Source organism: Diorhabda sublineata, chromosome 1, assembly GCF_026230105.1.
Source record: "Diorhabda sublineata isolate icDioSubl1.1 chromosome 1, icDioSubl1.1, whole genome shotgun sequence".
Classification (NCBI taxonomy): domain Eukaryota; kingdom Metazoa; phylum Arthropoda; class Insecta; order Coleoptera; family Chrysomelidae; genus Diorhabda; species Diorhabda sublineata.
In genome coordinates, this window is record NC_079474.1 from 6237527 (window position 1) to 6264587 (window position 27061).

The 27061-nt window shown below is 32.9% G+C and overlaps 3 protein-coding genes across 5 annotated transcripts in view; 1 reads left to right on the forward strand and 2 right to left on the reverse strand.

Annotated features, from left to right (window-relative positions):
* On the forward strand, window positions 1-25075 carry LOC130444993 (transient receptor potential cation channel subfamily V member 5). Of its 3 annotated transcripts, XM_056780436.1 has the most exons (18): window positions 1-91; window positions 1074-1156; window positions 3146-3241; window positions 4412-4499; window positions 4564-4740; window positions 4860-5049; window positions 5134-5287; window positions 8276-8426; window positions 10085-10188; window positions 10250-10504; window positions 11222-11229; window positions 12444-12648; window positions 14854-15005; window positions 20670-20779; window positions 21596-21777; window positions 22497-22613; window positions 23725-23850; window positions 24962-25075. In XM_056780436.1, the coding sequence occupies exons 1-18, from the start codon at window positions 1-3 to the stop codon at window positions 25073-25075; spliced, it is 2403 nt and encodes an 800-aa protein (XP_056636414.1). The 3 variants fall into 3 exon arrangements, with proteins under 3 accessions (XP_056636414.1, XP_056636394.1, XP_056636403.1); XM_056780416.1 differs by lacking the exon at window positions 11222-11229 and having other exon boundaries at window positions 10250-10556; window positions 12437-12648; XM_056780425.1 differs by lacking the exon at window positions 11222-11229 and having other exon boundaries at window positions 10250-10490; window positions 12437-12648.
* LOC130445002 (uncharacterized) lies at window positions 15037-19594 on the reverse strand. Its single transcript, XM_056780448.1, has 3 exons — window positions 19514-19594; window positions 18011-18085; window positions 15037-16655 (listed from the first exon to the last, which is right to left on the reverse strand). Exons 1-3 carry the CDS (start codon window positions 19550-19552, stop codon window positions 16194-16196), a joined length of 576 nt encoding a protein of 191 aa, XP_056636426.1. The 5' UTR covers window positions 19553-19594; the 3' UTR covers window positions 15037-16193.
* LOC130444986 (protein ELYS) overlaps window positions 25057-27061 on the reverse strand; it is a 27905-nt gene continuing 25900 nt past the window's right edge. The window contains exons 21-22 of the mRNA XM_056780403.1: window positions 26603-26697; window positions 25057-25610 (exon numbers count right to left, since the gene is read on the reverse strand). Coding sequence (XP_056636381.1) covers window positions 25539-25610; window positions 26603-26697 — 167 coding nt within the window. The 3' untranslated portion in view covers window positions 25057-25538. The remainder of the gene's footprint in view (window positions 25611-26602; window positions 26698-27061) is intronic.

The window sequence follows — 27061 nt, forward strand, 5'->3', positions numbered from 1 at the left end:
ATGGGAAATACTGAGAGTAATGTGGTGAGTGGTGTTAAGAAACAAGCAGGAGCTGCCTTGCAGCCAATTTATAAACTATGCGATTTGAAAGGTAAGCATAGAAACAAATATTGGATTACTTTCCTATTTATTTCGATCACATTTTTTCTTATAAATGTCTTTTGTTTTTTAATGCTAATTTGTTTTTAAATTTTATATAATCACCTCACCCAACCAACACTATTGGTCTGTCTGATGCATGTTTTCGATAGTCAAGTCATCTAAATATACTTTCAATCTCTGAAGACGATAACTCAAATATCGAAACGCTTGTCAAACATTGTAATTGTGACTTTATGTAGTTGTAGTAGTATATAGTGTGTTCCATATATAAATCCGTCATGGTTTAGAAATTCATGAAAATAAATTTTTAATTAATAAAACATCTCCAGTCTCCTGAAATATAAAATAGTTTGTCAATGATCCATCTTATCACTTATCATTTTGGACCAATTAAACTAGAAAAACACAATTTTTCACTGAATTCTGCTTATGAGTTCCCATTATTGATAAAATTAACCTCAAAAATACCAATATATGGCGAAATCAACTCAGAAGAATTTTTTTAGACAAATAGATACTCAGACAAATCGATTTTAGACAGACTTAAATTTCTAGAAGCCAATTTTGACCAAGAATGTCCAAATACCATCTAATTTGTTTTTTGTCAGATAATTCTGTCAATTTTATAAAAATTCCGCTTTTTTTAAAGAAATTTTCTACTATTTCTCCTGAAAGTTTGGATCAATCATCATAAATCGTTTAGATTTAGTGCTCCAAGTGCAGTGCGAAGAACTCATATATCCTTTATTTCATTAAAAGAATTGATAAATTTAGTTACTAAATGTTAGATATTTATTTTCTTTATTGAGTAATATTGTGTCAGCTCTGTTTTATTTTAACAGAACTGTTATCATTATAAATATTGGTTAGGAAGTTTGAAGTTTTGTTAACTGTATAAATTCTCTTTTTTTATACTAAAAACTGTACGCGAGAATGTTTTTTATTGTTATTTATACAAAAATTATTTGTAGGTGGTGGCCTTTTAGTGGAACTGATGAAAAGAGCAACCCAAAATAAGCAATATGCCGAAATAGATCATGCTATTAAAACTAAGGTACACAAATCATCCAGATAAGTTAGAATTTTTGGATCCGTTGGTGATATTAATACTGAACACACTGTTTACACTACCACTACACCAACACTTACAATTACACTGTCTGAAACGGGTTTCGATTAAAACTAGTTCATCTTCAGTCTCCATAGAGGATAATATGGTTATCGAAACGCGCGTCAAACAGTGTTGGTGTAGCGTAAATAGTGTGTTCAGTACAAATATTGTAATATAAACATTTGTTTAAATATTATATACAGGCATTTTGGAAACTAAGATTGTATTATTAACTTTATGTTCGAAATCCCTAATCTACTTCACTGAAACCTGAAAGAAGTGAAAGAATCATTGCCATATGGTACTCGGAGTATTATAAATCTTTTTCCATTTTTAAACCGTATCTAGTTGAGCTGCTGTCAATTTTACTAGGATTTAGCATGTCTGAAACCAAACTTTCAACTGGTTTCCTGCATAAAACTTTTATATTATGAACGTTAGAACTTGAATAAATTCTTAAGCGTCTAGCTTGAAACCAATTGTTACAAGAAGATTGCTTAATAGTTTCACAAGACAAATTAACTATTTCATCTTCCGATAATTACACGTTTTTCAAATAAAACCCTCTGAGGTTTGTATCCAGTTCATTCTCACTTTTATAAATCAAATACTCTTCGCAAAAAATTTAGAAATTATTGAGACATGTAGCACATTCTCCTTTTACTAAATTCAATTCTTTTTGGGTCAAAGAATTGATGACATTTCTTACTGTATATTTTTTATTTTTTGTCAATTGTGCCTCCATGGTTCGTGTTAATGGTGAATCGACTTCAAATTCAGTTACTGATACGTTCTGAGGTTCATGTACCTAGGTGACATCACGTTCTTATAAACGTTACTGCATTCTGTTATATATTTTATCATTATACTTGTATTTTTGGCTTGTTCAAGATAATTATAAAATTGTAATAAGTATTAAATTGTCACCTTTTTTTCACGACTTATTTATTACTATTTATTATACTTTTTTCCGTTTACTACTGAAAAACGTAATAAAACATGCTCTGACAGCCTCCCGTAGTTCATATTTACTGTGGCGCTGCAGTCACACACGGACCGAATAAGTTTTTCTTTAACTGATTGAAATATGTGTTTAGATAATTGTGCTTCATTAAATTGCCGTCAATCATTAATAAGGTCTTCAGACCTAACTAGAAATTTATTTAATGTGACTGTTACCGTTACACGGTTTAATGTTATAAATTATAGATTTTAAAAGATCCCAGTTCATCTCAGGCATATTTAAAGTTTATTTACTAATTTAAAGGAAATTTATGAAACCGTTGACAATATTCATACTGAATACACTGTTTACACCACCACTACACCGACGCCAACTCACTAAATTTTCCCACCATTTGACTTTCTTCCACGAAATTTACTTCCAGCGGGGAAAAACTTCTTAGTGGGAATCTTCACATTCATTCCTTGACTACTAAACTTTAGAGTGGGCTGTAAGGAATTGGCCCTTTGTCCCTATTTAAGTTACTCTTACATCTAGCAATTTCAATGCTTTCGAATGCATCCAACAATTCATTATTGCATACATTTTTCAACAATTTAACATTATTAATACTTATGTCATAATTGTGATTGACAGTGTGATCGGGAATACCTGATTTTCCGGTGTTTCCATATTTCAAATATGCAAATATTATGATAAGTGATAATTGTTTTTAGTTATATTTTAAATTCTTGTCTAATGTATAAAATATGTATTTATTAATTATTTTAAAAATTTTATTTACATCATTTATTTCCTGTACTCATTTTTAGCACTACAGCATTTTTTGGGGAAATTTTTCAAAAAAATCCCGATTATAACCCCCCTACCTCAAATGCATCTGTTTTAATGTTTAAAAAGGGGGGTTACTTTCGGGATTTTACAGTAATAGTAAAGTTAAATTAATGAATTGGTAATTTGTTTATCAGGTGGAGCATTTTTTATATAATAAAGGAGCCGGTCGTTATATTCCTATATCACAGTTAGTACTATTGAGGAATAAGGAACGACCAAGGCACAAATGGGTAAGTTCACTCTATATATAAAAATTTTAGTTAAATACAAATACAAATACATACACGAGCACGGGAAAACTATGCACTAAATGATCCACTAAGACTTACATATTCACTAACTTATATAATTTATTTAAATACACCGTTTACTTTTTACCATTCTGATACGTTCACTATGACATCCAATTATTTACTGATTGACTACGGCGGCTAGAGACTCGTTTTTTACAATATAATAATATCCAATAATATCTCTATAATGTACTGTGAAGAGGTTATTAACCCTTTGCACTCTAGCCTAATAACTCATAGAGTTTACCAATAACTTCAGCAAGTAAGTACCCGTGAGGTAGAAGAAAAGTGGAGTCGTTGCTGTAAAACAAAACATTTATTTCTTAGATATTTCATAAAGAAACTTATCCCAATTTATATTATGAAGGAAAAACATAAATTTTGGGGCTTCAAATTTGTGTGATATCTTTGGAAACAATTACCCATATGCATGAGGTTTACTGGGGCAAGTATCACAATTTTCCGAAATTTCGCTTCTTTTTCCTTTTTCCTGACAATCCATTTCTTGTCTTTTCGTGATATGTACAGTCAATGTTGAAGTAGAAGACATCTCCATTCTCCAAAAGAAAATTTTCCACCACCATCAAAGATTTTCTTTGGTTACAGTATGATGATCCGTATTGATCCGCGTGATCATTTTTTGGCTTTTCCACTTTCTGTCGTTCACCTCCTCTTACAAATCTTATTTTTGTAATTAATCCTGCTCTAGTTTGGGTTTCTTTGTAGGATCAGGTATGCCCCAGAGTCAGCCAAAACGTATAAGCGTGTGATCCATTTCAAAAACTTCGTCGACACAAATATCTGGTCCTGATATAAAATATTTCTCAAATTTTGAATTGATATATGCCCTATTACAAGTATTTTTTTATTTATATGCGTCCTTCCCACGCCATACTCTACTTTTTAAAGATTCTTTAGGACTCTTAGTTATCGTCTGGCTATTAGTGTCCATTGAAGGTTGCTATTTCTGGTGTACTGAGAGAAATTGACTATGTACTTACTTGTTTTTAAAATAATTGAATATGATTTTCTCTTGTACAGCCTCATACTTTGATACCATAGGTTATTCCCAATAAAAATTTCAATGCTCTTTATTCTCTTCACAAGCTTCCACAATTACGCGCAATGGAAAATCCTGAAGATTTCGAAGTAGACGATGAAGGTCCCGAGGTTTCCCAAGAAGAATATCAAAAAAGTAAGTTTGTACTTATTAAGTTTGGTATTCTTCAATAATGAAATATTTTATGGTTATTTTTAAGACCCACATTTATATAGACACATTTGTTGGAAGATAAAAGATAGAGGGGCCGTAGGAGAAACACTCATGCATCTGTGTCTATTGAATGCGACTTCTCTTCATGCTGATCTGGCCAAAAGACTGTTACGCTTTTATCCTAATCTAATAAATGACATTTACATGTCTGACGAATATTATGGTACGTTTTTTTTTTCATAGGAATCAACAATAACTCTCAGTTTTTGTTTACCTAACTCCCAAATCAGTGATTATTCCGAATTAATTTAAATAAACAAAAAACTATTTATGTAATTGCAGGAGAAAGTGTATTACACATTGCTATTGTAAATGAAGATCCATCTATGGTTAGATTTCTTCTGGATACTAATGTAAATATTCACGAGCGATGTTTTGGAAACTTTATGTGTCCAGAAGATCAAAAGTTTTCCAGATCAGATTCTCTTGACCACGAATGGGTTAACGTTTGCCAAGAAACTAATTATGAAGGGTGAGTTTCCAAAAGGAAACTAAAAAATAATTAGAATATACATTGAACTGAACCTAATTCAATAATTTTGAATTTATTTATTAGGTATGTATATTGGGGAGAATACCCATTAACTTTTGCTGCTTGTTTGGGTCAAGAAGAAAGCTTTAGGCTAATTCTTGCCCGTGGAGCTGATCCAGATGCACAAGATTCTAACGGAAATACGGTTTTACATCTTTTAGTTATCAAACAGAAATCGGTAATAGAAATTTTTAAAATAAGATTTGAATACCTTGCGCATCAAAATCAATGCATGATTTCAATTTTCATAACTTTAGCCATAATGAATTTATTGTTTTGAAGGTTGATTTTATCCACTGGAAGTAGAGATCTGCAAACTGCAAAGCAAGACATACGTTTCACACACAATCATGTTAATGCTTTTCGTTCATTGCAGTATTTGTCCTGATTTACATTAAGTTTGAATTCCTGGAACCGTTGGTGATATTTATAATGAACACACTGTTTACATCAACACTCACAATTACACTGTCTGACGCGCGTTTCGATAACCAAGTTGTCGTTCAGTTCAGAGACTGAAGGTAAAATTACTTTCAGTTTCTAACTTGGTAAATCTCTAACCTGGTAACCTAATGACTTGACTTACCTGTTTTATTCTGAATTTTCCCATGATAAAATTTCTCCCGCGAAAATTAATTCCAGCAAGAAAATCTCGGGAATCTTCACATTTATTCCTTGACTACTAAACTAAAGATTAGGCTATAAGGAATTGGCCCTTTGTCCCTATTTAAGCTACTCTCACATTTTAGCAAATTCAATGCTTTCAAATGCATTTAACAATTTATGATTGGATACATTTTTTAACAATTTTACATTATTAATATTTATGTCATGATAATGACTCGGCAAAACTCGATTTTCCGGTCCGTCCATATTTTAAATGAGCTATGTGCTCCTTAAACCGGACAATAACGAATCTCTTAGTTTGCCCAATATATTTCCCGTCACAATCACCACACAGCTAATTTCATATATATGTACCACTTTTTGCGAAATTTGGTATTTTATCCTTAGGATTGTTCGACAATTGTTTTAATGTATTGTTGGATTTATAAACCAATTTAAAATAATTTTTGGGCAATCCTAAAGATAAAATAGCAAAATTAGAAAAGAGAAAATTGTGATTATTTTGAAATTTTGAAAAAAGTAATTGAAACATGCGTATAATCTACATTCAAGCTATCCTGAATCTCAACGAAGAGGTGAATGATTCCAACATTATCATGAACGGTGAGGCTCATTTTCATCGCCGAAAATCCGTGTATCACCCATGAAGAAACCTTCTAAAGTTACTACTTGGTGTGCTATTTACGTTGGAGGAGTCATCGGGCTATTTTTGTAGAACGTCGCGGGTCAAACAATACCTGTGGATGGCGAATACTACAGAGCCATGATTCGTGAATTTTTTCTTCCTCAATTGGATGATTTGGGAAGAAGAACATGTGGTGCAACGGCACATACTCCTTGAGTTAAGCGTTTCAGACTTTTTTAGGTTATCTGATTCATGTCAACACTCTTAAAGTTCTTGAGGAAAAAATGCGAGAACCTATATCCTTAAATTTTGACAAGAGTGATGGTAAAAGTCATAAAACGAACCCATATGGTCATCAACTGTGTTGGCCGATATCGTTTTCTTAACTTGTAAGAATAAATCCTACTGAATTGAATAATCAAATTTTACAGAACCAAAGTGTTTCGTTAAAAAAAAAGCATAAGAATATCGGTTGATTACTTTAGCCTCAACTTGTTTTGTAGAATGTATATTGTTTAGGGAAGTCTTTTTGGTTTTACAACTACATCAAACTAACTTACAAACTCTACTTCTTATTGTTCTGCTTCCAAAATACATAGAATCCTCCCGAAGGAAGCTATTTTTTGGAGGGTTTGTGGTCCACTTTCCTAGGTATTAACTAGTACTGCTCCTTCAAGATACTTAAGCCTTTTAGCGAAATAAGTAGGACTTTCGCAGAGTAGATGTTCTGCTACTTCCATAGCTTTCTCTTAGAATCTGCAGTTGTCGCTCTTTACCATGCCCATCGTCTTAAGGTGGTATTTGACAAGGTAATGATATCAGAAGATCCACCACCAGTTTCATGTCGTTTCTGGTCATCACCTACAGACTTTTAAACTGATATGATTAAAAATCTTTCGGATTGTCTTAAGCCCGAAGTGTTTCCGCAGTAAAACTCCTGCTGATTGTTTAGCCATACGTTCAGTTCGTTATTGATATGGCGTCTCATGAGAGCTCTGGTTGTTGCCCCTTTCTGGCAAGACTGTCTGCTTCCTCATTTTCTGGTATACTCTGGTGGCCTGGAAGCCCCATTAGGGTTACTTGGTTTTTTTAGCTACTGCTTTTAGAGTTTATTTACACACACAAACTAGTTCGGACGTACACTTAATAGTTTTCTGCACCTGGAGGGTCACTTGGCTTTCTGAGAGATGTGCTTTTAAGAAAGGTTTGTAACCAAACACTCCTGAGCACATTTCTTCATTGCATTGGTAGGAATTCTACCTGAAAAATGGTGTGTGATGTTCCTAGAAGTATGGTATTGGTACAAAAATGAATGAACCAACTCTTGCTCTAGCTTTGAAACCGTAGTGTACCAGAAAGATACATTTCGAGCTTGTGGTCATTTTGTATTAAGAGCAACCATTGTTTAGCATTTGCAGATGATTAGCAATACTAGCAAAAAACAAACAAGGAATTGATGAAATCATAAAAAATATTTAGAAAATGATGGAAACACAAAATATATGAAATGGTTAGAGATTAGAATATCTTGCAATAATTGAAGGAGACGCTTAATAGCGAATAAGATACAGAAATAAAATATTGAATGAAAAGAAATATAAACATAAGGGAATGAGAAAGGAAAGTAGACGAAGAAAAAGAAGTAGCAAGTTATTGAACAAATGTACACGCGACAGATAGAGTGATAGTGAGTTTGCTGTAGTGGGTTCAGTGTGAACACGTCAAAGATTCCAGAAATTCCAACTTACCAGTTTTATTTATAAATATTTCCAATATACCGTAGATGAGAGTTATAATTATAATACCCCAAACATCGAAACACTAAAGTTATGCATTAATTTTGATGCAGTGTATTTTTGATCCTTTCAAAAAAAGCTTTTTTCGTAATTAAAGTATTGATAATTTTTACTTCAGGAACATTTTGATATGTCGTACGAAGTTGGAGCCAGTCTTTCTATCAGGAATAACCAAGATTTAACTCCTTTGACTCTAGCAGCTAAACTTGCAAGAACCGATATGTTTTTCCACATTTTAAACTTGGAAAGAGAAATATATTGGCAGATAGGTTGGTAGAATTTGTATATTACCAAGTAAGAAAACTAGAACCCGTAGAGTTCGGATTTTAGTTCGAGAGTGCGGATTTATGTTTATTAATTTTTATTATTTATTCTTAAGCCATGTTGTGTATGTCTGTTCGATTGAAGGTTGACACATACTTCTCTATGCTATCTATCTTTGATCTTTTATCCCTTATCTGGATAATGAAATCTTCACAGATAGCTCGGAAATAAAATATGAAAGAGGTCAAAGGAACCGAACAACCAAAAGTCATACAGACTGAAAACTGATGTAATATCTATCTACGTAATAGAGAAAGCTGATAGAATAATGAAAGAAGTGGTTAATCAAACAGAAAAAATCTCAATAGATCCCTCCAAAACAATAGCATCAAAAAGACAAAACCAAAGAGGTGATGAGATCTCGCAAAGCAATCTACTGTGTGGAAGTGGAAGGGAACTCCATGGCAGATATGCTTGCTAAAGTTGGAACAAGGGGAAAGAATGTAGAAGAGGCAGTAACAGTGCTAGTACCAATGCATTGAAGTGATTCCGCTATATCCGGAACGATTTGGCCAACGATACATGAATAGAATACAAAAGAAGATCATTGGAGCGATCACTGGACACCGTACTGTTGGCACACGACTCCAGAAATGGGGAATTATAATGGCCAATAATTGCTATACTTGTCGCAGAAATGACGTCAGATGCTGGGGGATGACGACATAATAACTTGCTGGGAAAATTGCAGAATTAGAAAAGGAAGAAGTAAACAACTTTATTCTGGGTTGGAAATGCTTTAAAATAAGCTATGAAAAGGGAAAAGATACGAGGGTGGTTAGCTAGTTAACCAAGTTTCCAAATCGTGGAAAATAAAAGATAACATAATTGGCCTTTTTCTATCCACGTTTTTCTTGGTCTTCTTCTGTAACTTTTACCTGCTATTTTGGATTATAACATTTTTTTTGGTATTCTGTTTCTGGTCATCCGACATATGTGACCAAATCATCTCAATTGTGCGTCATATATTCTAACTCTAACTGGTTTCACCTTTAGTTTTTCTTTCTATTTTTTGACGTTTGTTTCATCTCACAGCGCCAGTTCTACTTACAAAAAATGGCCCACTTGACACTTTGATTCTCGTCTCGAGGTTGCGTAATGTCATCCATTTAAATTCTGTGAATGGGTTGACGTCGTTTCGACCCCAATACCTCTAATCACTCGATTTACCAGACGAAACTCGTACGCTACGAGCGCCAACTATCCTGAGGAAACAAGCTACTAGATGGTTCGATTAGTCTTTCGCCCCTATACCCAGTTCCGATGATGAATCCGCACGTTAGAATCGCTACGGACCTCCATCAGGGTTTCCCCCGACTCTGTCCTGACCAGGCATAGTTCACCATCTTTTGGATCCCAGCGTGTACGCTCTTGATGCGCGTCTTATCGTATAATGAGAACGAAACGCTCCCAGGAGTGCGAAACGGTTATAAAAGCAAATCGCTAATCCTCCTTTGGTCTATGCAAGGTAAACCTTCACTTTCATAACGGCTTTAGGTTTAGCTATTTTCCTGTGATATTTCTTTCCCATTACAATAATATATGCGAATACAAAAGGAGAAAGAAAATTGAAAATTGATGTTCATATGGTATCTCTTTTCAGGAAGTATAACATGCGCAGCTTATCCTTTATCGCAGATTGATACCATTGATATGGAAACGGGACATATTTGCAAAATATCAGCTTTAAATTTGGTAGTTTTTGGAGTGAGTAACTATTTAATAGAATAAAATTTTGTGCTTATAATTTTAAAACGATTTTTTTCAGGATAAAGATGAACATTTGGAATTGTTGGATGGTCTACTAATCGATTTATTAAACGCAAAATGGAATACTTTTGTCAAATTTAAATTTTATAGACAATTTTTTACGTTCGCGTTCTACTTCATTATATCACTTTTTGCTTTTACTTTACGACCTGGACCACCGGAGCCATCAATATCGACGAATAATGCTACTAACGCCACTGTGCAAAATACTTTGAATAGTACTGGAAATGGTTCGATTAGTCTTAACAATACAGTCAATCTCGTCTTGCAATTAAATGATACTGTGAAGAAAAATAAGACAAAGAGTAAGTAATAACATCAACTTTAATTTTCTATTTCTATGGAATATCACCAAAAACCACTACATGATGAGCAGAGTAAGAATAAGACCAGTACTAGAAAAATCCAATTACTTCTGGTACGTCTAGTATTGATCTCACATATTCAGTCCTGATAAACTGTATTTTTTTGTAACAATTTCCCAAAATACTTCTGAAGATGAGGATCAAGTCGAATGATGCTAGTCTGTCAACACTATTTTCCCTAACTTTGACTTTATGCCATCTTAAAAAGACCTGGTGAAGGGCAAGTCAATTAAATATTTAAATTGATTTAATTGCATTTTTATTTCCTATGATTGACTTCACTAATTTGCATTCCAATTAATAATTCCAAGAAATTGAGCACAAATGAAAACCCTGAAAATAATTGGTTAATATTATCAGCAGATTGAAATGAAGAGAATATCGTCTGTGACGATTAATCAAAAACGTGTAATTCGAGGCGATTAAAAGACACGTCCCTTTATAAAAGCGGCGCTAATAAATAACAAAACTTGTAACTATAACATTCTATCTATCAGAATCAGCAATATGTATAGACAGAAATATTATTATCATTGTAGTAAGCATACGTGTACTCTGACACCGAAATGTTGACAGAGGTCCGAACCAGTGATTTTGAAGAATAGTTTTATTAGTTCCCACGGATCGGATATCCCTCACCTTCAATGAACAACGTCGTTTTTATAGTTTTTGGTTTAATAATCTTTTTTGTAGATAGTTACGAGGGGGCCGAGCACGCGTAGCTCACAGGAAGACGTACGATAGGTACGATTCTGAAGGAGAATTATAATCAGAACAACTATCATTATAAGCATGTTTTAAAGTCATTAATTATAAATTATCACAATAAAAAACAATACTTTGTGATCATTCTTGTGGATCCTATTTTTCTCAGGATTACTCAGTGTTTCTTGGGAAGAGAATTGGAAGCTTCAAATATAAATAATCTATTTTTTTCCAGAAGTAAATGATATGATCAAACTTCTACAGGGTGCGGCATTTTTAAAATGTCTGCGGATACGTAGGCAAGTTGTCGAAGTTACCATTAAGTTCGCCACCTCAAAGTTTTACAGTCGTCATGGTTACAACAACACTGTGTTTGCTGTGAAAACGTTTTACCTAACCGGTAGCTTTGTAGAAGCGACGTTAATCGCAATCAACCAGTGCCTAGTGTAAATTCAATAAAGTTTTAGGTGACAAATTTTGAAAATATCGGTGAAACAACGAATAACAGAGGTGACAGTACGAGATTCGTTATAACTCCTCGGAATGTTTAAAGCGTGAGGGCCATTTCGTCGAATCATGTCGCTCTTGGAATATCCGACAGGTTTGCCCGAAGGATCTTGAGGTCAGATTTGCACCATCGCTCTTATAAAACTCAAGTGATTCAGGCATTGAACGAAAACGATTTTGCTGCCTGACGACAATACTGCGAAACGTTTTTATACAGGGTTGAAGAAAACGAGGAGCTTAATCACAGCCTCTGGATGATTGACAAGGCATATTTCATTCTTTTGGGATTTTTGAACTTAAGGATTTGAACTTAAGGAATGGATTGACCAACAACAGTTTGATGTGCTATGTTCTCATCGGGAATGATAAGCCCATTTTTAAACATTTCACACTTTCGTCTATTATTTTTAATACATTAAAATATTATAACAATCATTTTTCACTGCCATACTCCGTCTTGCGTGTTCAGTCTTGGTTTTGGTGTTGTTCTCGTTAAGTGTGAATATGGTCTTGGATTTTTCATAAGAAACAAGACCAAATTTACATCACTATTGACAGTTCAGTAATGACTCATTAAATATTAAAAAATTAAAGTCTGCTTTTCACAGATTTAAGTAATGATGATGATGACGATGATTATGACGTGGAAGAATGGTGGGACAATCTAAGAGAAGAGTGTAGGCTGATGCAGTTGGATTCCTTACAAGCTAAAATCAGAATTAGTGCTGAAATAGCGATAACTATTGGAGCTTTTTTATATTTAGTCGCCGCAGTACGCGAAGCTCGATTTTTAGGTCTACGAATGTTTTTCGAAAATCTGGTAAGTGATACAAATAAATTTTTGCTATTTTTCTACATATCCCTAATAATTTGCCTTTATTTACTTATATATCTCTCCTCTATGTTGAGAAAATGTTCTAGACACAATACTGTGAAGCCGATACCACACGATGCGTCCAATGCTTCCAACGTTGGTCGTTGGTATGATTGGACCCATCTTCTGGTCAATGTGCGTATATCCTTCGGCGAATATTTTGCTTCCAACTTTTGCCATGGGAAGTCGGTTTTTTGACCCGAATTATGTCATCTCTATCCTATACAACTATATAAGAAAAGTGTAAAGCATTGTAAATAACCTGCTTGTCATGTAAATTAATATAATATAAAAGATCATCTTTCTGTCTAAGCTGTAAATGTAACGTTGTTGTACCGAAAAAACATTATCGGAATAGTTAATTTGTAGTTTGACTCAGTGAATATATTTTTTAAAAAGGACTTCTCCTTTACCAATTACATGTACGTGAAAGGAATACCCAACATTGGAACGAAGTTGGAACCAACACTTATGGTACAACTACACATACTTCTTGTCCTCTTGCGCGTGAATCCTAGGTGATTCGTATGAAATTACCAGTTTATTTTAAAAGAATTTATATCTGTTGTATGCTGTTGGAATGTGATTAACAGATCAGCTGTAATACTAGGTTTCTTAGTATCGCAGCAAGAAAAGGGACACAATAGATCCTTTGGGCTGCAGTGTATAAGACACCACAATATACATCTACATCAGTACATCTGCTTGCTGTTGATCTCTTTTTTGCCACGTTTAGATAAGGTTTCAGCCACCGTCCAAAGTTCAGAAAACCTTGGAAGGTTAATATTGGCGCAAAAGTTGGTCGCATCGAGCAGTATAGTTCTTCCAATATTAATTGAAGAACTTATATAAAAACCTTAGCCGACAATTTTGTTTGATCTACCATAGGCGTGGAAACCACATTTTATATTATAAATTTGTTATTTTTATAAATACTTTTTAAAATATGTAAAAAGACGAGTAAAATGTACCTGTCTGTAAGGTAGTTTGGTTTAAACAGGGTACCAGACGTGAACTGAGCCCTTTTTGTAACCCATTCGTCTATTAGAACTTCGGTAGTCTTTTATCTGACGCAAATAATCTTGTCGCCATGGAACGATCCTTGACGATTCGGTTATTGCCATCCGTTTATTCAGTTTTTTGTGTTTAAAAATCACATGCTGACAAAACTTGACGCGATGTTTTTAAATTGGTATAATTGTATTCTGGATAATCTGTTATCTTTTGCTGCATTACTTCTAATATCGCAAACCTATTCCCCTTGTTTATCGGCTCTGTGAATGACCCACAGCAACCCCTTTCGTGACTACTCGATAAATGGAAAATTTATTTACTATAGTTAATTCAGTAATTCTTATTATGATTGCATTATCAGAATACTAAATATTTTCCTTTTTTAAACATTCGAATATATTTAATATAACTTACTGTGTATGAATATCTAAATCTTTATTATTAAATTCATACCTGTGTTTACTCTCACTACACTGTGCATCATTGTCTTCATTTGTTCATGATCTAAAGAATGCCAATATTTCTATTTATTTAAATAAATTGACGAATTAAACAAATCTCAGCAAGCTACGCCACTGCTTATCGCAGACTGTCTCTAGTAGGAATATTTCGACGAAATTGTGTACATATAGCTTCGGCCAATAGAGATGCATTTATGTTTATGATTCGATGTTTTCATTGGTAAACAGTGGAGATGATGAGTCCACGTTGACTGACGGTTTGTTAGATGTTTACCGAATTTTATACGGGAAGTAAACATTATTCTTCATATCTTAATTTGGTATGAGTATTCATGAAATATTGATTTTTCCTTGCACAACTGTCTTCTGCATTTGATATTGGAAGAACTATACCGGCTTAAGAGGTATTATTGCTTTCCGACAGGTGGTGCTACAATTTACTTTTTTTATGTTGCCTGATACGAATTCAAACCCTGATTAAAAATTACAATAAAGCTTAGTATAAATCAAGAAATTTTTAACAAAGAAGCAATTGCTCTATTGACTTCAATTGTCGATCTGTATTTGATGTGCTCTTCTTCTTTCTTTAGAAATAATGTATCTTGTAGAATAACTTTTTAACGTTCCTATGTATAACATTGACAAATTAATTTTTAAATTTAATTTTTTGTTGTAGAAAACTTCACCGTCACGTGTAATGTTTCTATTTTCTTGCATACTAATGCTGTTTATACCTATTCTTAGAAGTTTTTGTATGGATGAACTTGAAGACACGATAGCAGTGATGGTAATGTTAACGACAGCTCCGTACTTTTTGTTTTTCTGCAGGTATTTTCAGTTGAAAATTTATAATACAGCGTTTGTAGAGTGAAACGAATGGCATATATTTGTTATATTTTCAAATTGGAGTATTTTCTCCCCTGTACACGAAATTTTATCTTCAGTTCTCTAGTTAAGGGTAATTCAATTTACCATGTTTTTATTAATCATAATAAATATTTGAATCTGTCCTAAATTGGAGCACTGTAAATGAATTAAATGAGAGATAATTTTTTGTGAGGAGTAAAAATAGTTCTTTGGCAACCTCTTTAAATGATTTTTTTTTTCAAATAAATAGAGACCAAAATAATTTTGATGGTCAAAAAGTTAATTCCAAAACAAATTGCCTCCTACAGTGATGTCAATATTTGCACAATTTATATAGTAAATATGAACTACTATATCTTGAACTATCTCACCAAGTACCAAGTGCACATTTTTCTCAAATTGCCCAGGAAAAAATCTTAAGGATTTACATCTGATTACATAGGAGTTTCGAGAATACCAACATTAATCATCAAAAGCCTGAGACAAGGGTGCTGCACCTCTCCAACACTTTTCAAAATATATGTTTCAAAAGATCTAACAACTTGAAAAAAAGAAATCAAAGGAATGGGGATCCAAATCGGCGATGACACACGGTATAATTTACATCGACTACCATCAATCGCGAATTTTATTCAATTTAATGAATAGGTGAAAAAAATCTGCATTTGACTATGAAAAAATTTCTTTTCACCAGATGTACCAAAGGATGGACACATTTCAAGTTTACACAGACAACATGCATGAATTAAGCTAGGAGTTGCTCCATCATCCGTCCTATTCTCCGTATTTAGCATCGGGTAACTATTTCTTGTTTACAAAGCTGAGGAATTACCTTAGGGGAAGAGATTAAACTCCAACGAGGAAACCATCTCACAAAAAAATATCTATTTTGATAACCCCACAATATTTTTGTTTTGGAAAGGATAAAATAACATTTTATTTAAAAAACTGTAACCTATCGATTCGCTCTCGTACTAGTTAATTTGGAGATACCTCCTTTATTATTACATTTGATTTTAGGTAAAAATTATTTCAAATGCTTTCGATACATTAGGAAATGAACTAAATGCAGAATAAATTAAAATGTAATAATCAACACCTAAATAATATCATCGTATTCCAATTAAAAATTTTTATGATTTACATTGTTCAAGCTAATACAGTACAAGTAACTCCACAAGGTAGCAACCAATCCAATAACCAATCCAAGACCTCTCGAGCAGGCAATACTATTAGATCTCCTATGTACAACTCTAACTTATCAAGATAATAAGAGAGTATAAATTTGATCAATTGATTCAAATTTGACGTAATACTAAAAGACAAGTCTCTAACTTTACGCACGGCTACGTCTCTGGTTGCTCTGTGTTTGAATTGACTGATATCAAAAGTTATTAGCTCGGTAAGAGGGTCCACAACATCAACAATCTTATTGTCAATTGCAATCGATCTTCTAGTACGCGTGGTGGTATCTTCTTCGGTTGAACTCGCTGATTTTAACGAACTTAGAAGATTAAGTAGAACACTTTTCACTTCATCTGCGTTATCCCACTCAACACTGGATAAACTCTCCCATATTGATGATAGTATGGTACCGTTCTCAGATCCAGCCTACAACAAATGTTCAATCATTAATGTATTAATCAGATTATTCGGTTACATCGATGTTTCATAAATTTTTTAAGCGTCAAATTTACATAGCAACGAGTTGAAAGCTACTTTCATTAGATCAAATAAGTGAGATTATTGCACTATTTTATTATTATGTAAAATAAAATTATAGACACTATTATTTAACACGTAGATTATTTTGGAAGTCGTTTTGGCTCTCAAGTCATTCTTCACCTATGTCTAAAGACTGTTATGCTTCAAAAATAGGTAGACTCCTTTCAAAGGAGGCTTTTTTCTATGGGTTTGATGTCTAATTTCCAAAGGTGCTGGTACTACTTCTTTAAACCTTTTGATGGAATGAGCAGGACGTTTCAGAGTAGATGATCAGCTGTTTCTGCCATGTATATGATGAGGAAATGACCTGTTAAAAGACCGAGCAACAGTTTGATGTCGTTTCTGGTCATCACAAGAAGTTCCTCAAACTTTATATCTGATATGGTTATGAATCTTTTGGATTATCTTTCACCTGGATTGTTTTTTCAGTGGACTTGAGGCTTCATGACTTCATGAAGCCTAGGTCCTAGGTCCGGAGTGTTTGCCACTTTAGTATTACTTCGTTTTTGTTAGCTAGTGCTTTTAGAGTTTGTCTTAGTATCCACACTAGTTTGGACGTATACTTAATAGCTTTCAGGACTTTCAATGTCGTTCAGCTATTGGAGAGAATGTGCTTTCTAGAGAGGTTTCTATTTAAACACTATTTGTTGCTAGCAACTCCATCGAAGATGGTGTATGATATTCCAAAAATCCATAAACCAAGATTTGCGGCGGTTTTAAATTTTTATTAATTCTTGCAAAAACATTAAATTACTGGGTTCTGAAATTCATTGTTCAAAATGATGTTTAATAAATATCGATTCTTAATATTTATTTATCTAAATATTTATTTATTCTCAATATTACTAGCAAACGTCATTTTTCAAAATATCAGTGTTTATAACATTTAAATAAAATTATAAAAAAACACATCTCTAAGATTATTCGTTAAACTGTTAAATTGTGTAGATTTGATTTAGAAAAGTTCAAAATTATTTTTCAATTTCTCAATATGTCCAGCTATAGATCTCAATCGTTTATGGTAATTATGAATTTTCCAAAATTTATTCAATTGTACTGAAATTTTTTCTCTACATTTTTTACTTCAAACTTTTTTCATATTATCGACAGGCTTGCCTCCTGGATATAACTTAAATGCTCTCATATTTTGTGCACTTCTCTAAGTTGAATTAAATTATATAAATAGGTTTTGAATAGTCCAAAATGAATCAATTTTTTTTAATAAGCTAATAATTACTTACGGCTCTTTGTGTTGCCCATTGGCTAGCTCTGAATAGGGATCCTATCGAAGAACTTTCAGCATTTGCAGCTAAGAGCTAAAAAATTGTAATTAAAAATAAAATTATTAAATAAGAAAGTATTAATAAATGTTAATACTTTTAATAACTTAAAAGCAAAATGCTATTTGAAATAAGAATCTGCAGAATACAAAGAGGATCTAATAAATTGAAGAAACAGGTTCAAAGTAAATCATTAAAAGAAAAATTGTCAAGGATTCAGATTTGGTTATCTAGGAACCCATCTCTTCCAACGTAACATTTTTTATTTAATACAATAAATTGTAGTTTAAAAAAGGATGTTAATTATGTTGGGAACATAAGTAGCTAATCTGTCTATTCATTTAATTTCTTCACAAAATGTAATTTTTTTATATTCATAATGATTCTATTTCAAATACACTTAGACTTACTCGAACTTAGATCTATTAAATTTGATTGTACGTAGGAAGTAAAATTATAATACAATCTCTAAGGTCTATTGTCCTTTAAAAGCTGTCGTCGTGGCTGGACCATCTATTTTCACCTCTAGTTTCAAAGATACATTGAATGGCATCAAGAAAGACACACTTTATCCTTTCAAAACCATCCTTTTAACCTAGATTTATATCCATTAGGTGTTTCCTGATGCGGTGGTGTCCTAGAGGTAAGCCAATCACAGATAGATTCCGGTACAGTAAAAGACTTCTACTTCTTTTTTTGCAAGTATATTGACCTTGTTTTCCGAATGACTGAGAACCCAAACCAAAAAGACCTATTGTTAGGAGCACAATAAATTGGTAGCAGCCTGACTGTCAAAATGGATATTGTATTTGTTATTTCAATAGCCAGCTTCTGGTGCAGTTTTAATCGTCTGTACCATTTGATGGTATTTCTCTTGAAACTTCTCTTTCGCTATTGGAAATAGTAATGGTAGAGCCTCATATAGTATATTGGTGGGTCCACACGATAGAGACTTTTGTTCGTACAGATATCTGTACAGACTATAAAGTCGGAGTAAAAAATTTTACCCAAACATTTGGATAGAATGTTTATATAGACTTTATATAGACTTTTCGTTCGAAAATACAATTTAAATTTCTTAGCTACGATAAATATGCAGACTTAGATGTATACTCTGACTTTTGGATCGCACAGACATTTGTCTATACTGTCTAGTTTGCACAGACAAAATTCTATAGAATTTTATGGAAGTCTGTATCGTGTGGACCCACCATATAAATAATCCACGTGTCATAAAAGAGACAGTAATAATGATCAGAACCAATTTTCAATGATTATATTAACACTCATATCGTAATTAAAACAATTCTTATAGTACTAATTGATAAGAACAATTGGTGCAGGTAGATTAGTCATATAAAGGAATAAAGGTAACAAAGGAAATAGGAAGACGAAGTAGAAACAAAATGAACGGAACAAATGGATAAGTATTAAATAAAAACTATAAATAGAGTTACTACGTACTGTTAGAGAAAAGATGAATAATACTGTTTTAAAAGCCATTTTCCACTGAAACTAATAATTTATTTTTCTACGGGGATTTATATCTACATTAACATTTTATTTAACGTGATTTTTAATTCTCTTACAAATAATGACGATAGAATTTTGCTTTTGAAAAGAATACTTACCTGTCAGTTTATATCTTAAGTGAGATTTAATTGTCACGTAACATGACATATTAATTCGTGATGAATTAGTAAAGTTTAGAACGAAGATCGGCCTTTTTTTGTTTACTTTTATCATGAGTGTAATATTTACTCATTCTACTTCGGTTTGAAAAATGCGATGATTATCGTTTTTGATTATGTATTTATGTAATCAGTTTGTAAAAGCTTCATTATTGATATTCGTTAAAATATTTAACAAGATATGTATTATGTACAAAATATTTTGTAATACTCTTAAAAAATTGAAAAAAATGCACGCATTCACGTGTTTTATGACGTGAATTTCAAAATTTTCTTATTTGTGCATTTTTGTGGCTCGTGCCGACCCTGTTCCCAAATTGTAGTTACGGCGGTATAATTCTTCCGATATCAATTGCAGAAGACAGTTATGCGAGGAACAATCAATATTTCATAAATACGCACGGCACTTATACCAAATTAAGAAATTAAAAATTATGTTTACTCCCCGTATAAAATTCGATAAATCGACTCATCATCTCCACTGTTTACCAATCAAAACATCGAATCGTAAAAATAAATGCATTTCTTTTGGCCGAAGCAGTCGGAAGGCGTATGTACACAATTTCTTCGAAATATTCCTACCAGAGACAGTCTGCGATAAGCAGTGGCGTGGCTTGGTGAAATTTATTTAATTCATAAATTTCTTTAAATAAATAGAAATATGGCGTTCTTTAGATCATGGATGAATTGATATTGGAAGAACTATACCACTCCTGGTATAGTAGTTACATCTAGAATCAAATCTTGAAAATCAATTGATTATTCGTTTAGCCATAATTATCAGTAGAGGTAACTAACTACCCAAGTTTGAGAGGGTTCAGTTTATTACATCTCTTAGATTACCAACCCCTTTACTATATAAATAATATAAAAGTTTGATTGCAAAGATCATTAGCCATTGGTAGATATTTTAGTAATCTCGTTTTTAGAGGTTTCAAGACAGTTGGTCCTTTTGTAGTCATGATATACAGAATGGTAATGGGCGATTTGATAAGATTTGCAAGCATTTATTTGGTATTTGTGATGGGATTTTCTCAAGGTGAGTCTTACACTCTAACCCTATATGACATACAAATTTTAGTAACATTAACCAAATATTACACCATTTAATGATATAAGTATTTTCATGAGCTCATTTAATAGTACTAATAAAAAGTAGAAATTTTCTGAAACCATTGGGGATATTCAGTGTGTTCAGTACACACTGTTTACACTACACCTAAATCACACTCATTCACAATTATACTATGTTATACGTTTCGATAATCAAGTATTGATCTTCAGAACCATGCGAGTTACAGTTCGCTAACCCATGGGTCCGTATATGGTATTTGGTGCATTCCACTAAGCGTTCACAGCGCCAGAAATACTCTTTTGAACGTTCCACATAGCGATTCATGACGCCATGACTAACATTCACAACGACCGTTGTCAAGAGATGGGTTGAAGTGAGCGTCAAAAGAATTAGCAGAATTTTCAAAACTCTTTTTTTTTTCTCTGCTTTGCCATTCGTTTATATTTATCACAACACTTGTGAGTGCTTAGTGGAATGCACCTATTGAATATCGAGCTGTCATAATAAATATAAGTTACCAACAAATTATGGATGGTAGAGGTAAGGGGGACCACCTCATATGGGGGCTTAGCTTAAAAACTGCCCGCTTGTAGACGGTAAATTATAATTCAAAACTTGACCAGAATGGCGTTGATGTGGTAGTGTAAACAGTGTGTTTCAATAGTACTAATAAAGATTGGGGAAGATTCAAATTTATAATATACTAGTATTTACTAAAGGAATTCCCACTTAGATTATTATGTTCATATCGAAAATGTGAGTTATTATTTATATTTCTAGCTTATTACATAATTTTTCTCACGTTTGATAATCCTTTAACACCTGAAGATGTTGATGATTCTGCTACGAATCCAATATCAACCCCCATAGAGTCAATTATGGCCATGTTCTTGATGTCTTTAACAAATTTTGGTGACTATTATGATGCTTTCGCTAGAACAGAACATGAATATGAAGCAAAGGTAATGAAAAATTTAGAAATTTGGACTCTAACTATTAACCTTTTTTTGTAACTTCCCAAAATCGATTTCCTTTGAAAAGCTAATCAGGTACTTTGACTTAAACTTTTTAACATCACTAAATAAACTGCAAAGCTTGTCCAAATGTTTGACCTTTGTACTTGTGACCATTATGATGCTTTTGCTAGAACAGAACATGAATATGAAGCAAAGGTTATGCAAAATTTAGGAATTTGGATCCTACTTAATAACCTTTTTTTGAAAGTATTTAAAAAATAATTTAATCGATTATTGAACCTGGGGTGCCTTTACAGGGTTCTATTCAGAATGTGACAGCAAGAAATAATTTTTCTTCAACAACTGTTAGATGGTATTAAGATACTATAAAAAGAATTCTTGAACTGCCATCGATGATTTCGCTTAACTATATTCATAGAGAAGTGGAAATATACAGTATTAAAAAAACTTTACGAACCTAAAAATATAAATGTAAAATCTTTAATCCACTTACTTCCAATCTATCAATCTAAATTTCAATAGAAGGTCACTAGAAATGATAAAGTCCACATTCCATCACAGGAAATACTGCAACTTGTGTGTCCTCTGCAAAAGACTGCTCCAACCAAACCATTTATCCTGGAGTCATCTTTGAACCAGGTGGCTCCATTATTTAGTATAGCGGATTACTGTCCTCTAAGTATAATTATAATGTTAATTTTCAGATACTTTTTGTGATATTCATGGCAATTGTGGCAATTCTTCTAATCAATATGTTGATAGCCATGATGGGTAATACTTACCAGAAGATTGCCGAAACAAGAAATGAATGGCAAAGACAGGTAGGTAGATTATAGATGAGAGGTTTCCTATTTCCCTTGTAGGCCACTTTCATAATATTCCCAAAATTTGTGGAGTATCGTGAACCCTTGGAGATTTAACTGGACAACTTTGGGAATCACTAGGACTGATCATTCCCATTTTAATATAATTGTCAAGATTTAAATCATTCCATATTTAGTTTCAATAATTTTATATTTATCTATCTTGTAAAATACTGTTCACGCCATTTCAGCCAAAAAGGAATGTTTTATATAAATTTTACATAAATATACGAAAATTTCTCTCACCAATGATATGAGATGGTTAATTTCTCAATTTCAAAAATTAAATGATGAAACACAAATTAGGCTTTACGAAATGGAGTAAACAAATACTAACATCTGTACCCCTGTTAACTGCTCTCCATAAACTAGTGTTTGCATTAATAGTTGTTTTAAGTATGGCAATCAAAAAGTTTTGTGAAGAAATTTAAAAAAAAAATCACAATTTCTAAGAAGGTATATCGGTTCCAATGTTCAAGCATCAATATTTGAGGTGTAGCTCATCCTGTACTATGGTTTTAACCCACCATTCGGCAAGCTCTTTAAGACCTTGGTAAAACTATTTTTGAGCTTAGACGCAAAGAATTATCGCACTTCATTTTGAATATATCTCTTTCAGATTAAAACATTTTTCCCATGCAATAATTTCACCATAAACCTGAATAAATACTAATCTGACGGTGCAAGGTCCAGACTAAATGCTGGATGTGATCGGAATTTCAATGGCACCAGTATGCAGTATGTGGTTAAGCATTTTCTTGTAAGATAACCCCCTCTCCTAACCACTGATTTTACATGTTCGGGCTGTTTAGATAAATCCATTTTTCGTTTTGCTTGAATATCGATTAATTCGTGTGACACTATTCGACCACTTTTATAAATCTTATATAATAATTTAAAACGGCGATGTATGGTATCTTTAGAAGATTCAAAGGAGTCCGATGATCGGCGAGTGGGTATAGAAACTGATGAGTTTAAGCCATTATACAAACAATTGGAAAAAAAGATTGATTTCTTTAGTAAATCAAAAATATATATCAGGTACCTAAGTAATAAAAACACTTTTTAGTGGGCAAGGATAGTACTTGTTGTGGAAAGAGGGGTCAGTCCTCCGGAACGTCATAGGCAGTTGATGGTGTATTCACAGCCCATGTCCGATGGCACTCGAGCTCTTGTATTGCGACTGAATCAATCGGTAATGTCAAATGCATAATACTTATAATTGTGGCACAATAATACTCGGTTCACACACACTGTACACGAGGATTGTTTTTTTTTTAACCTCCAATCACACAGTATGATGACCAGGAATGCAGCAGGTGATTGATGTGCGTAGTAGGCGAATCTGTCACTGGCAAGCAAACGAAACGACAATCACAATAATGGATGTACACAATTTTTCCAATGAGAGACTCTCAAAATTCGAACAAACAAAACAGCCATAAGATTAGGGCAACGTTTTTGGGGGCCAAAGGTGTGTTGGTTATGGAGTTTATGCACCCTGGAAAAGCAATTAATGCAGATTCATGTGAAACTTTACGACCCTTACCGAGAGCTATTCGAAACAAACGAAGGGGAATTGTTTTGATCCACGGCAATGCCCGTGTAACCTAACCTAACGACTCCTTCATTAATTTCAGTGAGAGATTTTCTACTACCCTCTATACAGTCCCGACCTAGCACCAAGTGATTTTCATCTTTCCCTTAAACTGAAGTAGTGACGTGGAGGTCGGCGCTTCCAAGGTAACGTGGAGCTCAAAGAAACCGTCAAAACTCACTTCCAATCATTGGCGGCTACATTTTATGAAGAGAGTATTACAAAGCTTGTTCGTTCACAGATATGACAAATACCTTAATTGTCAAGGTGATTATGTAGTGAAATAAGCTGTATTGTACGTTACTTTAGGTAATAGAATCTTTTTTGTGTATTCGCCCGTCTTTTCTACAGTCAATCAGAGGTTGAAAAAAACAAACCTCGTGTTATTAAGCTTGTTCCTCCAGGTATTTTCTATACTTTCTCTCCCAGCGTGGCTCACAAAGTTTGGCTAGCATTTTAATAAATAAGAGCGTTGATTTACCATTAGAGGCGCTTTTGTAGTGGGAGGTCTTTGAAATGTTAAATGTTAGTGCTTGGGAGCTTTAATGCATATTTGTTAGAGTTGGAATATTTTTACAAATAAAAGAATAATAGACAGGCTTGTTTTCTAGGAACTATAATACGACCTCATCTCATCAACTCTAGCATGAAAAAGTAGTTCTCATTGTGTAGTTAATTTCAAATTTAAATAGACGTACATATTTTCTAGGATGAAGATAAAGAGGAAATGAAGGAAATTTTGGAAATAAAAAGAAGACATGAACGATATGTAAAAAAAAGGAAAGAAGCAAAACAAGTCCCAAATAAATTAGTTCACAAATAACTTTTATTCTAGAAATACATTCATATGGAAGTAATTTGGTATTTACAAAATTAATAGAGAGATTAATAAAGCTAAAAATTTAACAACTTTATCTATTCTACTAAAAATTATCTATTTTCAGTATTATCATATTCTTGTTCATATTATAAGACATAATTCTTGATTACAGACTCGGTTTTTTACAAATGCAAGCTTTAGAAACTATACTGTAAAAAATTTTTTGACTGATGAAGTTAACAGTTTATTATCTTATAAAAACTAAATTCTTGTGTATTTAACAATACATGGTAGTAATTAGATAAATGTTACGGAACTTTAAGCAACAAATTAGAAATAACAAAAATGTAAAGTCCTTAATTATAAGCTTGAGTTAGATTTCATAAATTTCCTGATACAAAAAATCATTATTAACAAAATATTCTTTATTACACCCACAAGGTACACCATTTTGATGTTTTATAGACTAAGTCTTACTTTTAACGCGACGTTTTTCATCGGGTTTATTTTTTTTCCTTGGAGTTAGTGCGCTGTCAACCTAAAAAGAAAAAAAATAATTCTGAACTCTATAGATCATAATGTATCCATATAGGAATAGATGGCACTAATTGTAATAAATTCATATGATTTTCAGTTAGCCCCAGCCTTTAAAAGTCACGTGTACAAATTAAATACCTATTAGTTTGTGAGTTATAGAATTTTGAGTGAAGCATTGCTTTTTTGGCAAAAAAAAACTATTGAAGCGAAGGCGAACATTATTTGGATTTGCCGCAGGAAAATCAACTGTTGAGAAGTGGATTGCTAAGTGTAAACAAAGCGAAATGAGCCTCGAGGACGATAAATGCAGTGGATGCCCCAAAGATGCTGCCACTGACGAAAACATAAAAAAATCCACAAAATATTATCGGATGGCCGTAAAGTGAAGTTAATTGAGACAGTTGAAACCGTAAAGATATCAAAGGAACGTGTTGAAAATATTGTGAATGAATATTTGGGTATGCGAAATCTATCTTTAAAATGGATGCTTAGATTCGACCAAAAACAAGAACAAATTGATGATTTTGAGCAGTGTTTGGTCGTAATAAACCCGGATTTTTTCGTCGAAATGTAAAAATATGGTATAATATTAATCGACTACTAAAAAGGGAGAAATCATAAACAGCCACTATTACATAGCGTTATTGGATTGTTTGCAGGACAAAAGTACTTTTTTTATGCTTCTATTAGAAATATAGATGTGGATTACATTGGACAGAAACCTGTAATAAGGTATAAAAAGTAAGCCTAACTTTAATGCTGAGTATGGTATATTCTTATACTAATGTTTATCCTACTGGCAGTAGGAAGTATTTACAACTATTAGACTTTATTAGCTTCAACTCGGAATTTTTCTGGTCAAAACATTCTCCTTTATATATTTATAAATTTATATTTCAACTGTTAGTGCTTTTACTTTTGATCCATACCTATCTCCAATGGTTTAACAACAAAAATGGAATTAACACAACTAATAAAAATTCTACCACTTACGTTTTCTGAAACTTTCTCTTCTATAATTTCAGGTAAGTCGGATTTAGTGGATACTAATCTCCTTGGTCTGGCAATTTTTCTAGAAGTTGATCCCTCTGCAAAAAAATTGATTTATGATAATTTTGCAAACAATGAATTTGAAATCTTCTATAGTACCTAGCCTAACTTCAACATATTACTTTATTAGAAAGCTTAGTGCTAACCAATAAATTAAAGCAAAAAATAACATGTGAAATAAAGATACTGAGAAAAATAGTGGGGGTGAAGAGACTCGATAAAATAAGGAATGACATAATTAGACGCAAATGAAACGTAGTGAGTGCAGCGCAAAATATCGAACAACAGTTGAGATTGTTTGGACACATAGTGAGAATGAAGGACAGAACAGTTATATGGGAAACCGAAGCAAACAAAAAGAAGAGGCAGGCCCAGAAGGAAATGGAATTCAGAAATATCAAA